This window comes from Amblyraja radiata, chromosome 29 (assembly GCF_010909765.2).
Source record: "Amblyraja radiata isolate CabotCenter1 chromosome 29, sAmbRad1.1.pri, whole genome shotgun sequence".
NCBI classification, from domain to species: Eukaryota; Metazoa; Chordata; class Chondrichthyes; order Rajiformes; family Rajidae; genus Amblyraja; species Amblyraja radiata.
Genome location: NC_045984.1, coordinates 17,506,731 through 17,522,277, shown reverse-complemented (window position 1 = coordinate 17,522,277; position 15,547 = coordinate 17,506,731). Strand labels below are relative to the sequence as shown.

Sequence of the window (15,547 nt, the reverse complement as noted above, 5' to 3'; positions counted from 1 at the left end):
TGACTTCCTTCATGGGACTGGTGCATCTTGCTCTGTCACAGATCATAAAGGAAAACATCTTTGTCCAATAAACAAGTAGACAAGGAACAGGACATTCACATTACACCTGCTAACGAATGGCTAATTAGCCTCCATTGATTGAATTCCTGCTCTTTTGTCTTCCAAGAAACTTTGTGAAAGATGTGAATAATAATAACAGACATTTCATGGCAAGAAACCAAATCAAGAAACATCTGCAAAGAATATGCGCACAAGCAGGAAAGATGTAGAGGCGCTGGAAAGGGTACAGGGCAGGTGTACCAGAATGGTGCCTGGATTAGAGGGTTTCAGATTAAAGGGAGAGGTTGGATAGACTTGGATTGTTTTCTCTGGAACGTCAGAGTTTGAATGGAGACTTGATAGAAGTATATAAAATTATGAGAGGCATAGATGGGGTAGACAGTCAGACCCTTTCTCCCAGGATGGAAACGTCCAATGCTAGAGGGCGTAGCTACAAGGTGAGAGGGGAAAAGTTTCATGTTGATGTGCAGATCGTTTTTTACACAGAGGACGGTGGGGGCCTGGAACACATTGCCAGGGGGTGGTGGTGCAGGGAGATATGATAGCGTTGTTTAAGAGGCTTTTAGATGGACACATGGATATGCAGGGAATAGAGGGATATGAACCATGTTCAGGAAGATGAGATCACTTTAACTTGGCATCATGTTTGGCACAAACATTCCTGTGCTGTGCTGCTCTTTGTTCTATGGTCTAAGACTTTGTGTACCAAGCTCCTGCTCTTTATAAACAAAATGTCAAATACATTTTGTTTAAAATGTGTGCTAATCACCATCACATTTCCTCCAGCCCTGTGCCATCCCACTCCAGCTGCCGACTTCATGGCTGTAAACCACCTCATAGTCATCCTACATTTACAAGCTTAATCCCCAGACTCCTCCACATGAAAGTGATTCATCATCCAATGTCTCTATCGCTAGAACAACTGTTTCATAGTCAGCAAAGTGTGATTCTGTGCCAACATCAATGTTATTTTTATGTTGAAATTATTTTGAATTTGGTTGGAGATAGGGTATGGGAACCATGGCTTGGGAGGGGGGGGGGAGAGAAATTGGAACAATGGAACTAAATAGTTTTGGTTTGGAAGAGAACCATGCATAAGGGGAAGTGACGGGATGGGGTGGAGACCGGAGGAAGGGGGGGTGGAGGGCGCGGTCGCCCGTTATAAATCCGCTCTAAAAGGCAATGTTGCATCTGCTGCAATGTTAGTTTCCTTGTTCAGTGGAGGTTTACTGCCCAGGAGGGGAATGGTTGGAGTTATGCATGTGCCTATTCTCACGTCCTTTGTTAGATTAATCTTCAATTCACAGACTGAAAGTTAAAACAAAATATAGGAAACAAAGAATCTAAGAGCAGAATCATAGTGCTCGTGAATCCTGGTTTAGTTTCTTCTTTGATCTACTGGTTAGATTAGTCGATCTGGTCATTTGTTTTGAATCCCTAACTATTTTTACTCACTGTTTTTGCACATATGGAATGGAATATAAATGAGCACTGTGACCTTTAAGTCTACACAACCAGAAGAGAGTCCCAAGCCGCATGGTCCTGAGGTAACAGGTGTTGGGGAAGAAGCTGCTGAGTCAAATTCAGCTTCACTGACAACGGACAAGAGTGGAACTACCAAAGTTACACACAGGGGCCCCACAGGGGATGGTCCACTCTCCCTTCCTGTTCACCATCAACACCTCGCACTTCAGATATAACACGGACTCCTGCCACCAGAAGTTTTCAGACGACTCTGCAAATGTGGACTGCATTTGTGAGGGGAGGGAAGCTGAATATAGAAGTGTAGTCAATGATTTTGTTAAGTGGTGTGGGCTGAATCACCTGCAGCTCAACCCCAACAAGACTTGAGTTGCAGGGCAGGTGTACCAACCCCAACAAGAGTTAATGGTGGGCTTTGGGAGGAGAGAAACAATTTCCCTCCTGGGATGAATAAAGTTCTATAGTTCTATCGTATTGTTACGGAATTGGGAATGGGTACAAATGGGCTTCCAATTTTCCATTACCTCCTAGAAAGCTCCCCCCTCCCGCCCCCCGCAGCCCCTTGTCCTTTTCCCGTCACTGTCTGAGTTACGTCCGTCGGATGTAAATATGGAAGAAGTATGGTGGAAACTAAAGCAGCAGTGCACAGGACTCACGAGCACCACGCCTCAGCTCTTAGATTCTTTGTTTCCGATATTTTGTTTTGACTCTCAGCCTGGGAATTGAAGATTAATCTAACAAAGGATGTGAGAACAGGCACATGCATAACTCCAACCATTTCCCTCCTGGGCACTAAACCTCCACTGAACAATGAAAGGACCATTGCAGCAGATGCAACATTGCCTTTTACAGCGGATTTATGACGGGCCAGAGGAAACTGTAGAATCAGGTACGATTACAATGTTAAAAAATGTCCTTTAGATAGGAAAGGTGCAGAGAGATCTGGGACAAATATAGGGAAATGGCAGTAGCTCAGGTAGGAAACTTGATTGGCATTGACGAATTGGGCAGAAGGGCCTGTTTGCATGCAGAATGACTTTAAATAATATCAGAAAGCGTTTATTTAAAACTCAGTTGCTCAATATAAATTACTTTAAAACTGAATATTAATTGAAATGTTGAAAATCATTCATCATTTTTCTGCCAGGTCAGTGACTCTTTTCAAATGATTGGGGCCTTGCTTGTTACACCAGATGTAAGAAAGAGCCTGGATACGAGGCCCAAGGTTTATCACAGACTCAGTGATGTAGCAGAGAGGGAGGTCAGATAGGCTGGCATCTGATCTCTGGCACGTTCCTGTCTCTTGTGCCACAATGCCCAGGTAAGGGAGTCAGGGGCACATTGACCAGAGGTAGGAGGTGGTTCTCTATGGATCTGCTAACCCAAGAGAAGGGGTTTCTGTAGCTGGAGCAACTGGTTTCAATACTCTATCCCATGCTAGACTGTGCCTTTATATTCACAGAAGGCATCTTAATAGTCTCATCGATCAAGCAAGGCAAGAACAGAACTGCTCCATCAGTACAAAATATTACAAGTAAAGCTGCTTCGCCACAATACATCTGCTGCAAAACAAAGCAGGTAATGAAACCTTTAATATATGAAAGTTTGTGTCTTTGAAAATGTATTTATATAATTGTAAAGGTGCCAGGAGTAATTAGAGTGATGGTTTATCCCAATCACAGATGTGTTGGTTCATGGAGATTGCACGGAATGAGGGAATGCCAATTCACGGATGGGGAGGAGAGAATGGCCTGAGGCTCGATCCACATCCAAAGGGAGCAAACAAGGAGCAGAGAGTGCCCAGCGAGACTTTTCACCCCAGAGCCAAGCCTTCCAGTCAGTAGATTGACTTGTGTCCCTCTGCTCTTTCTCAGACAAGGGACAGTCACCCGGCACCCAAGGTTACTTAGAGGTGCACCGATACGGGAGCTTGGCTGCCCTGCCAAGCGATAGAGTATTTTCAGCATTTTCACTCATTGCTGTCGAACCTCTGCGAGATGTATCTGTCTGGGCCTGGCTGATACTTTGGCCTACAAGTCCCACAGGCTTCTACAATGAAGAAGAGTGAGGATTCTAGATTTCCGGACAACATCTATTTAGCCGAATGTAGCAAGTTTCCCGTGAGGCGTTTAAATGGAAAGATTAGGATGTTAAATTTAGACTCACCGCGATCGCTTGGAGCCTCTCCTGCTGAAACAATGACTCGGACATCCTAAGGAAGAAAAAAACACTCGGTAAGAGAAAACAAAAACAATAAGAGCTCTTCTGCTGAAAGAAATGTTAATACACTCGATCCGAAATCAATGAACAGGGAAAGCTTCAAGAACCTGTTCTGGTCTAGCCTCATAATGTCTGCTTGTGGAAGGTTCAGCTGCAAAGTGCAGTCTAACCCGGTACCGATGTTTGGAGATGCTGTTCAGTAATGTCTCACAGTACCATAATTCCCTGAGCAGAACAAGAGTCTCAAATATAAGCAGCACATTTGGAACAGGGATGAATGGCTCCGTCAATCAAGTACCAGAAATTTACGCTGCATTAGGCTTAGGATAGCAATTGTAAGATTCATGCAGATCTCTATTTCAGCGCACCAAGCCTCACTGAAAGGGTTTTCAACTTGTTCTCCCTTCATGAGTCATATAATTCATCTTATAGCTCATTCCCCTTGAGGATCCCTGTAATTCCTCTTCCAATATTCCTTGAGGCGATTGCTTTTCAGATCTTGCCCAGCAAGGCTCACCTCGCTCCTGGTTGTTTTGGCAACGGATTTGTGTCCTTTGGTTACTGATCCTTCTGCCATAATGTGTCTTTTTTTTGTAGCCGCAACAAGTACACAGTGGAGAGCATACTGATTGGTTTCATCACGGCCTGGTTCAGAAATTCGCACGCTCGTGAATGAAAGAGGCTGCGGAAAGTGGTGGTCATTACCCAGTCCATCACGGGTATTGACCTCCTCACGAGTGAAGGGATCTATCGGAAGTGCTGCCTCAATACGGTGGCTAATATATCAAAGACCCACACCACCCTGGCCACACGCTCATCTCTCTGCTACCATCAGAAGGACCGTACAGAAGTCTGAGAGCCATTATCTCCAGCTTCTTCTCATCATCAATTGGCGAGGTGGTGCAGCGGTAGAGTTGCTGCCTAACACGCCAGAGACCCGGGTTCGATCCTGACTACGGGCACTGTCTGTACGGAGTTTGTACGTTCTCCCCGTGAACTGCGTGGGTTTTCCCGGGAGTTCCGGTTTCCTCCCACACTCCAAAGACGTACAGGTTTGTAGCTTAATTGGCTTGGTAAAATTGTAAATTGCCTCTAGTGTGTGTAGGATAGTGTTAATGTACGGGGATCGCTGGTCAGTGGGCCAAAGAGCCAGTTTCAGTGCTGCATCTCTAAACTAAACTAAACTAAACTAATCAGGTTCTTGAATCATCCTGCATAACCCTAACTACAATCCTACCTCAACCGCGTCAACCCTACTGAACCACTGCAGACTTTACGCTGCTGTGGTCGCTCCACGTACTTTGCGTTTTACACTATCTTGGTCTAGTTTAATTAGAATAACTAATAATTTATATTTTATTTGTAGTTGCTGTGGGGTCTAATGGGCCTGTAAAGTCGCAGCAAGTGTTATTGTTATTGTTATGGTTCATATCTGGAGAATATGACAAATGAACACTCTAGACTTGAATCTTGAGTATCAAAACTCTTCATGAGTTTGAGCAATAGTATCAATATCCTTTTAAGTGGAGCAATATTGGATGATTTTAATTTGAGGCAACAATCTGGTGCAGACTCCTGTGTCTTGATTTTAATTTGATAATTGCAATCAGAAATTTCTGACGCATTGATAGATTCCCTTTTTACAGTCACTGTGGGAACATCCTGACACTTTGAAGGGGTTTGACACAGGGAGGAGCAAAAAGGGTTTGAGCATCCCCGCCAACTCTGAACTTTGACCCGATGAAGGGTCTTTCTGTGAAAGGTCATCGATCTGAATTGTTATCAGTTTCTCCCTCTACAGATGCTGCCCAACCTGCTGAGTGTTTCCAGCATTGTGTTTTATTTTATTTCTGATATTCTTAAGTGCACGGTCATTTTCAGCGTGAATTTAATTTTACAAGCCATGCTTCCTGAACAACTGCGGTAACCAAAAGTTCCAAATGAGGACACCTTGGGCTGCAATATGACTCAACACAAAAGATGAATATGTAAGGCCATGAAAGATATGACTCCAACCATTGGTGTGTTTTCCGTTTGGTGCCCATTGACTGTAATTTTATCAGGGCTCTTTTTGTCCAAGTCAACCGTTACGTTGATGTCCAGGGCAACGAGTCTCGCTCACTGGTAACTCACTTTGTAAGCGCCTTTCATGGGCGACTATTTGCATACCTTGGCAAAGTATGCAAGCAAAGAATTTCACTGTGACTTGTCACATGTAACAATAAAGTATTCTATTCTATTCTATTCACCTCTGGAATTCAGTTCTCTGGTTCATGTTTACACCAGTGTTGTGGTGATAGCAGGAGAAATGGCCTGAAGAAACTCTGACTGGACATTGGTTAGCAGGTTATGGGCAAGTAATGCTTGGTTGGTAATGGTATTCCTATAGTTATATTATTGTCGCCTGTACCGAGATACAGTGAGAAACTCTGTTTTGTCTGCTATTCTATTAGATCAAAGCAGACATTGGTGTACACCAGGTAGTGCAAAGGAGAAAATAAATAGGGTGCAGAATATCGTGTTACAGCTGTAGAGGAAGTGTAGATTAAAAAAAAAGTGAGTTCCTCAATGAGGTAGATTGGGAGATCAGGAAAACATCCCTAGCACATGAGAGGTCCGCTCATGTACCACCTGAATCTGGTGGTGAGGCCTTTCAAGTTTCTGTACCTTCTTTCCAATGGGCGATGGGAGAGGAGGGAATGATCCGACTGTGAGTGGTCCTTGATCACCACGATCCATGATCACCATGAATGGCGGTGCTAGCTCGAAGGGCTGAATGGCCTACTCCTGCACCTATTGTCTCTGTATCTATGTATCCATGTATTATATTGGCTGATTCTCTGAGGCAGTGTGAAGTGTCGGAGTCGATGCGGTGGAGGCAGGTCTGTGCGATACACTGGGCTGCATCCAGGACTCTCTGCAGTTTCCTGTGGTCTTGGTTCGACCTGTTGCCGTACCCAGCTGCAATGCACCCTGGTACTGTCGGAAAGAACTGCAGATGCTGGTCCAAATCAAAGATAGAGACAAAATGCTGGAGTAACTCAGCAGAGCAGGCAACATCTCTGGAGAGAAGGAATGGGTGACATTTCGAGACCCTTATCGTCACCCATTCCTTCTCTCCAGAGATGCTGCCTGTCACGCTGAGTTACTCCAGCATTTTGTGTCATGCATCCTGATAGCATGCGTTCTTTGTGCATCTGTAGACATTGGTAAGATTCACTGGGGACATGCACAAATCTCTTTTGTCTTCTGAGGATAACACCGCCAACAACATCTTCTAGCACTCTTTGGGAGTAGATCCTTGGAGCATTATTGTCTGCATAGCCCTTTATGGCCTTCTAATGCTGCCTCAGCGTTTAACAATCCACTGCATGCTTCAAATAATCATTCAATAATCTTTTACAACTTTTCCCTATTGATTTCCAGGATGTGGATGTTGCTGACAAGTCAAACATTTATTACCCATCCGTAACTGCCCTTCAGAAGTTGGTGAACGTTGTCCTTGAACTAGTGCAGACTCTCTGGTGATGGTGATCCCGCAGCGCCATTGGCAAAGAAGATCCAGGATGAAGCCACAGCGATATATTTCCAAGCAAGTCATCTATTTTGCAATGAATTTGCTTCCCCCCTGTGTTTGCCATCATTTGCCCTTCTAAGTAGTTTGAGAGGTGCTATCGGAAAGGCATTGGCCAGAGCATTTTGCACACGGTGAACACTGCAGTCATGTCACCCTGAAAGTGGAGGGAGTGAGTATTCTGGGGGATGGTCGCAGCAGGATGGGGGGAATAGGGTGACAGTCAAGGAGGCTGCTTGACTGCTTTGTTCTCAATGGTGTTGAGCTTTTAGTTTACTTTAGAGATACAGCACGGAAACAGGCTCTTCGGCCCACACACTCCGCGCCAACCAGCGATCCCCGCACTATCCTGTACACATTAGGGGCGACTTACACTTATACCAAGGCAATTAACCTGCAATTCTGTACGACCTTGGAGTGGTGGGAGGAAACCAGAGCTCCCGGAGAAAACCCACGCAGGTCACGGGGAGAACGTACAAACTCGCTATATAAAGCACCCATAGTCAGGATCAAACCTGGGTCTCTGGCACTGTAAGGCAGCAACTCTACCGCTGCGCCACCGTGCCACACAGCTCTTTGAGTAATGATGGAGCTGCATGTCTGCCTTTTACATAATGAAAAGTGTCTGGGCAGTCAAGAACGTAAGGAGCAGGAGAAGGTGCCACTCGGTCCCTCAAGCCAGTCCTGCCATTAAATATCATCATGCATGTTCTATGTTGGCCTTGACTTCCCTTCTGTTCCTCATAACACCCAGTTCCACGATCTTCTAAAAATACGAACACTTCCACTATAAATCCCTCCTGATGACCCAGCCTCTGGGCAGAGAATTTCACAGAAGCACCACCGTCTGCATGAAGAGATTCCTACATGCCTCCTTTTTAAATGACTGCCCCATAATCTTGTAACTCTATCCCCTCACTTGAGGTACTCCTTTGTGTTGAGGTATCTCAACAAGATGTTATATACAGTACTTCACAACAGCACAAGAATAGAAGAACACAAGCAAATAGAAGCAGGATTAGGCCACTCGGCCCCTCAAGCCCAGTCCCACAACTCAATATGATCATGGCTGATCTACACTGGCCTCAACTCATTCTTTTAAATTCCAAGAATATAGATCTAATTTGTTTAGCCACTTGAGATGGGTGACTAGAATTGGCCTGGTCTGCATTCAAAGCTAGGAGATGCTTGTTAAAATAAAGGGACCACAACTGTGCACAGTACTCCAGGTGTGAGTGAGTCACGTAGTGGAATATACAGCCTCTGCCCTGCTCTTTTAATGACATGTTGTTGACTACATGTTTCTGATCAATGACGCCAGTTAAACTGAATGTTGTGTAGGCTGTGTCGCGTAGGAGATAGCCATTGCCTGGATTTGCCTGGGGATTAGAGGGGAACAGTTTCAGTGTGTGCGGCCATGGAGTGAAGTTAAGGCTGGCAGTTTGGCGATATTTTTCATCAGGTTGTCTCGGCCCGTGAAGGCATCTTACATTTGTTGTCATTCTTTCAGAACAGGGAGTTGAGCAATGGGATCTCCATAATTTACAGCGCGATACGAATGTGACATGATCATCTATCAGTCTGTAGCTGAATGTTGACACTGCCTTGCTGAATGTTGGGATGGACTGCTTCTTTATATATGGAATTGTCCTGTGCAACTGCTAGCCAGTTAGCTGATAGTTTACAGGGCTGTGTGATTGAGAGTTGGTGACCCTGGGTTAGATAGCAATTTAAAGGTTTAATGATTTAAAGATTAGGATAGAGAGTTAGTGATCGAGTTAGGTAATGTTTTACTGGGCTACGTGATTTGAGACCTTGTGACCTGGTTATCATCTTATTTAAGTGACCACATGTATATTATGGCGAGGATCTGACTGAATGAACTGTGGCCTGCGACAGGGGTCACTTTGCTGTGAGACATTTGAACTAATTACAAGAGGCACATACATTTACAGAAGCCCTGTTGGAGATGGCAGTGTACATCAGTCCTGATGTCATCTTGTGTTTCAGACATTCCATTAATGCACTGGTTCACCATTAGCCATTGTAAAATCCAAGTGTTATGCATTATGCATATTTGTCAAGGCTATCAGATATCAGCTCTAAGAGCATCAGAGCAGATTCTGCACTCTAATGATTTTGTCCCTGGAGAAATCCCAGTTTCTATCTTTGGAAGCAGCTTGCTTCAGCGTAATCTCCTGGTAAATTGGATGTCTCTCCTCATGACTTCCCTTTCAGGCTGCTTGGTCCAAGCCTGGGATCCAGCAGAGAGCAACTCACGGCTGAAGCCCAAACTGGAATTCTGCACCTTCTGCTTTCATGGTGAGGAAGTAGTAGTGGGAGGTCAGTGAGCTTCATTCAGAATTGTTGAGGAAGCATCAAAGAGTTGCTGGTGACCAGTAAGATGCCAAAACTGCACTATCCCACACGGAGCCAACCTATGACCTTTAGTTTGGAGTTGTGGGAATGAACCTCCAAGTCAGGATGTCAACACCTCACCCAATGGATGACAGGAAGTGTCTGCTCGTGACCACCATTGTACTTTAATATTCGTTTGTACTTCTCGGAATATTCACTACAATCTTGCCCAATGTTGCTGTTTCGCACTCATTGTGGCACTGATTGATGTATTTATAATTACTGTATCATAAGTGATAGGAGCAGAATCAGGCCATTTTTCCCATCCTGTCTACTCTGCCATTCAATCTCTCCCTCCTAACCCCATTCTCCTGCCTTCTCCCCATAACCTCTGACACCTGTACTAATCAAGAATGTTGACTGCTTACTCCGTGAGCTTCATGCAAACAAGGAATTTCTTTGAACCCTGGTGATAATGGCAATAAATGAATCTGAATTGGTATCTGGGTGGGGAAGAGGTACTGCCAAGCCCGACATTGTTATAATGGGGTCTGTCCCTACATGGCCAATTGAGGAATGAATTGGAAAAGGGCGACGCACTTTCATAAATCGACCACATAATAGATTCTTTCTTGAAGATGGTAAAATACCAAAGTGAAGCAGCCCCTGCCTTTCATGCAGCGCAGGTCAAGGCTTCTCCTAGTGATGGGAAGGGCACTTTGGTAGGTTGTTTCTAGAGCTCCAAACAAAGCACATTGCAGCACTTTGTATCTTACATTGTCGCTGAGTTATTCCAGCACTTTGTGTCTTTTTCCGTGGTCTGAAGAAGGAAATTGACCCCGAAACATCACCTATTTATATTTTCCAGAGATGCTGCCTGACCTGCTAAATTACTCCAGCACTTTGTGTCTTTTTTTTTATGTCTGTGTTGGATTGCAGTGAATCTCAGTCTGGTTCAAGGGGATGGCAGTTCAATGGGCTGCATTTGTGCTAAATCGAGTGACGTTGAAGCAGCCTTCACAGAGAAAGCGAGAGAGAATTCTGAGGGCTTAGGGCTTGCAGGAGCTACAGTGGATTTGCAAGGCCAAGAGTCTTTACTGCACAGATATAGTCTGTGACATGTTCTAGCTAATTTAGTAATTAAGTTTCTGGTCAAAATATTGTTTCTTGGTTAGTGTGGTGGAGGAATTGATGGTGTTAATTAAATGTCAGGAGGAAATGTTGATGCTTCCATTACATGAGAGGAATCTGTCAAGTCATTGATTTATGTGGACATGATTCTTCAATTCCAATGCACTCCTCAATTGGCCATGTTGGGGCTATCCCCATTATAGAAATAGGAATACGCACATGTGTGCTTACATACACACTGCGAGGTGAACAGGATGGGAGCTGGTTGTGCACTATGTGAAGATTGGTAATGCTCCCACCATCTGTGTGTGCTTGTATGTACAACTCATGTGCACAGAATCATGGCATCAACAGTTCCTTTATATGTGAATTATAGTGAAGCACGGATCAACTACTGTGATGTGCTTAACACTGCAACTTAATGTTACGCCATTTCACAAGGTTGTGTGGTGATTAGTGTGAATGGGTGGTTTCGGTTGATGTTCAATGTAGACTAATTGGGATGGAGGGTCTTTTTCCATGCTGTATCTCATTATATATTGCCCTAGAATTATATAATGTAGAAACAAACTCTTCAGCCATTGCATCTATGCCGACCATCATCTCTATCTATACTACTCTCACTTCCCTGCATTCTTTCCATATCCCCCATATGCTCTGCTCATTTAAATACCTGCTCAGATGGCTCTTACATCTTGTTACAGTCTCTGCCTCCACCACCTCCTCTGGCAGCTCGTTCCAGATATCAACTACTTTTTGTGTGAAAAATGTACTCCAATGATCAAACTTCCTCCCTCTCTCTTAAACCAGTGCGCTCCAGTTAAAGGCACACGGTGTTCATGGCGAACAGATTCTGGCTCTCCACCATATCAATGCCACTCATAATTTTATATACCTCTACATTGGCAAAAACATTCTAAAAGGTATTGCGACCTTGCATGTGCTGATGGCACACAATAGGATGAGTTAATTTTGTGTATTGACTGTCATGGGAGAGACTTGGTCCATGGCATACCACACCATATTCCTGAAGAAGGGTCTCGACCTGAAACTTCACCCACTCCTTCTCTCCAGAGATGCTGCCTGTCCCGCAGAATTACTCCAGCATTTTGTGTCTATCTACACAATATTCCTAGTTCTTCAGTGTAAATACCATCAACAATTTGTCCTGGTCCAACTGCATTTACACCATGGCCAAGAAAGCTCAGCAATGCCTCTATTTCCTCAGGTGACGAAGAAAATTTGACATGTCTCTAATGACTCTTAACAATTCCTATAGAGGCACTGTAGAAAACATTCAATCTGACTACACTATAACTTGGTATTTATGGAAGTGTGGTGATTCTGAAGGCTTAAAGACAAGCATGGGAGTTACCTGAGTGACCGATCTGTCCAGTGCTGCACTGAGGGGATCCATCTGACCTGGGAATATCCACCTAGGCTGCCCCAGGGCAAGGTCATCTGAATCCCTTCTCCTATTATCTGGGAGGCATCTGACCAGGAATTTGCATCAAGTGTGTAAACATGAGGGGTAAATCCTTGCTTATTGTGGAAATAGTGGATGGAAACTGAGAAAGGTAAATGCAGATATGGACTTTTGATGCCATGTACAAGACCAGTACCTCTTGTTTCCTGCCTGTGTGCATCAGTACAGATTTGCATTCAAGGCCTTGGTGAGAGACATATGAACATGTGCATTGAAGTAGACACAAGGTGCTAGAATAAATCAGTGGGTCAGGTCACATCTCTGGAGAACATGGATCGGTGACGTTTCAGGTCAGGACCCTTCTTCAGACTCTTCCCAGCACATTGTGTCTTTTTTTGTAAACCAGCATCTGCAGTTCCTTGTTGCTGCATTGAAGTAGATTTTGATTAGAGCATTCAATCAGCAACCCTGGGAAAAATTGAGGGTTTGCACGAATCGTCACCCTGAGAATGGACAAAAGGGGCTTGTTTGGTTGTCTGCGGACCATTCACTAATCGCAGTTCCCGAGTCAACGCAGAGAAAAGGGTTCAATTCAAACACCCTTTCTAAATCTCTCAACAATCACAGACAGCAGTCGACAAGGGGTAATAAAAACATGCTCAGTATCAGTTTCCTAAACACAGAGCCTGCTCCAAAGCTTGGGGCGTGCACTGAGGATGAAGCCAAAGCTGGTGACCATGGAAACGTTCTCCAGTCGCCAATGCCAGCACCTTGGTTTTCTATGTGTCTGCTGGGGCTTTCAGCACAGCGCCGAGCCTCCGCCGAGCCTTCCCCTTCCTGCTGAATGGTTTTGTCTGTTATTTTTTATTATAATTCCAATAATCAGCCGGGCTGACTTTTCCGCTGTGTGATCTCTGTGTATGGACTGTCCGGGAGTGGTGGGAGATGGGGGAGGGGTAGTGGTGGCCTCAGGAAATGAAGCCATTCTTTGTTTGAAGTGTGCGCTGGGCACACGCACCAGGGCCGGAAAGGCTGTTGCCTGCTCTATTTCTTTTCCTTTTATTCGTTCAACCATTGACCATTTAACAGCACGATTCCCTCAGTTTATCCCAGATTTGTTTTGTTGTCCTCCTTATTTCAGGGGCCCCTGCCTTTTATGGTCTCCTCTTTTCCACAACTTGTTCGGCAGGTTGGAGTGAGTTCCACAAAGGTCCCACAACTCTTCCTCCGAAAATAGCAGCCAGCTCCTATTTACATCGCCTAGCCTGATTTACTTATTAAAAGTGGCTTCTCGTCTTATAAAGGTCAATGCTCTGGACACCAATGGCAAAAATCCAGCCCACGACATCAGATATACATTCCGTGTTTTACAAAATATCCCATTCTAATGCAAGTTCTTACATCAGTCTGAAGAAGGGTCTCGACCCGAAACGTCACCCATTCCTTCTCTCCAAAGATGCTGCCTGTCCCGCTGAGTTACTCCAGCATTTTATGTCTACCTTCGCTTTAAACCAGCATCGGCAGTTCCTTCCTACATTTCTTACACTGCTTGACAGCGGAGCTGATGATTCCCATTGCTGGATGTCTAGAGCCAGAGGTCGCCATTTTGAATTGAGGGACAGAAGTGCGGAGAAATGTCTATCATGTGGGAGGTCTCTCCCCAATAGGGCTGTGATTGCTCAGACACTGAGAATATTCAACATGGGGAAGATGGATATTTTAGATATTAAGGGAATCAAAAGATTTGGGGTTTTGCAGGAAAATGGTGCTGAGGTAAAAGATCAACATCAAGAGGCAGAATGGCCTACTTGTTCTTCTATCCCTTCTGTTCTTTCTCTCTCTTTATTTTCTCAGTGGGTATCCTGCAACAAGTCATTCCAAATTGGCAAATTGTTCAACATTTTCTTTAGTAACTGATCTGTGTGATAACGATCTTAATTTACTGTAGCTACAGCCACCTTTTCCTTCTTACAGAGTCGTACAGAAGAGGTTCTCGGAGAAAAGAAATCTTCCGCAGATCCTCTGTAAGTCTCTTCCTTGCTACACAAGCCTATGCCCCTGGTCTTAGACACTTGTTCCCCAGGGAAAGTTTTCTTATGGTCTAAGATATCTATGCCCCCAACCTCCTCTCTTCCAAGGCAAACCAATCCAGCCGATCCAGTCTCTCCTCATAACAAAAACACTCCATCCCAGCCCACGCCCCTGTGAATCTCCTTTGGATTCTCTCCAGTGAAATCATGTCCTATAGTTTTGTAACTAGGACTACAAACTATATTCCAGCTGTGGCATAACTAATATTTCAGAAAGTTGTCTGACGCCCTCCCTCTCTTATATCTATCCTCAGCTAATGAAGGCAAGCCCGTATGATTTATTCACCACTCTCTACCAGTAATGCCACCTTCAGGGATCTTTGCTCTTGGACCCCAAGGTCCTGCATTTGGAGTACTATGTGTCTGTACAGTTCTATGTTTCTTGCTATTCTCTAGGGCCCCTCCCATTCATGTCCTTCTATTACTAAAACCACTTGATACAGACTTCTGAAGGTAAACCATTAAAAACAGCTTATCTCTCAGTCACAGTGTTTCAAACATCTACTTGTCTCTTCATCTCAGCTCAGCGTAGCTGCTCAGCTCAAATTTGAACAGTTTCCCCACCCTTTCCGCAGAGCCTTCATACTTTCAACTTTACTTTAGACTTTAGAGATACAGCGTGGAAACAGGCCCTTCAGCCCACTGAGTGCGACCTGCAATCACCCTGTACCCTAACCTACCCACACTAGCGACAACTTTTACAACTTATCAGAGCCAATTAACCTACAAGCTGTTCGTCTTTGGAGTGTGAGAGGAAACTGGAGTGCCTGGAGAAAACCCACACAGTCACAGGGGGAACGTACAAATGATGTACAGTCAGGATTAAACCCAGGTCTTGGGCGCTGTAAGGCAGCAACTCTACTGTAGTGCCATTGTGCCACCCCTTGTAACCCTGCAAACCCTTTCCCTTCAGATAATCACCCAGCTCCTTTTGAATCACCCAGTCTCCACTGCTGTCCCTGGAAGTAGATTCCAGGCCCTAACCACTGGTTGTGATCAAAAGGCTGAAGAAATCTGTTAAGGAAATCACCACCAGTCTGGTTGACGACCAACTCAGTATAATAGCTGTCTGCGTGTACACAAAGTTGACCCACTTTAGGCTGATCGGTGAGCTAATCCATAAACTTTGTCCCTGGCAAAGTCTTACTGACGAGTTCCTGGCTCTCTGCATAGGCCAGATGTCGGGAAGCTCATCGGCATTGTAAA

General features: G+C 44.7%; 1 protein-coding gene across 1 annotated transcript in view; it reads right to left on the bottom strand.

Annotated features, from left to right (window-relative positions):
* Nucleotides 1-15,547, bottom strand: part of palm (paralemmin) — a 137,227-nt gene that overhangs the window by 84,809 nt on the left and 36,871 nt on the right. The window contains exon 2 of the mRNA XM_033046709.1: nucleotides 3,709-3,754. Coding sequence (XP_032902600.1) covers nucleotides 3,709-3,754 — 46 coding nt within the window. The remainder of the gene's footprint in view (nucleotides 1-3,708; nucleotides 3,755-15,547) is intronic.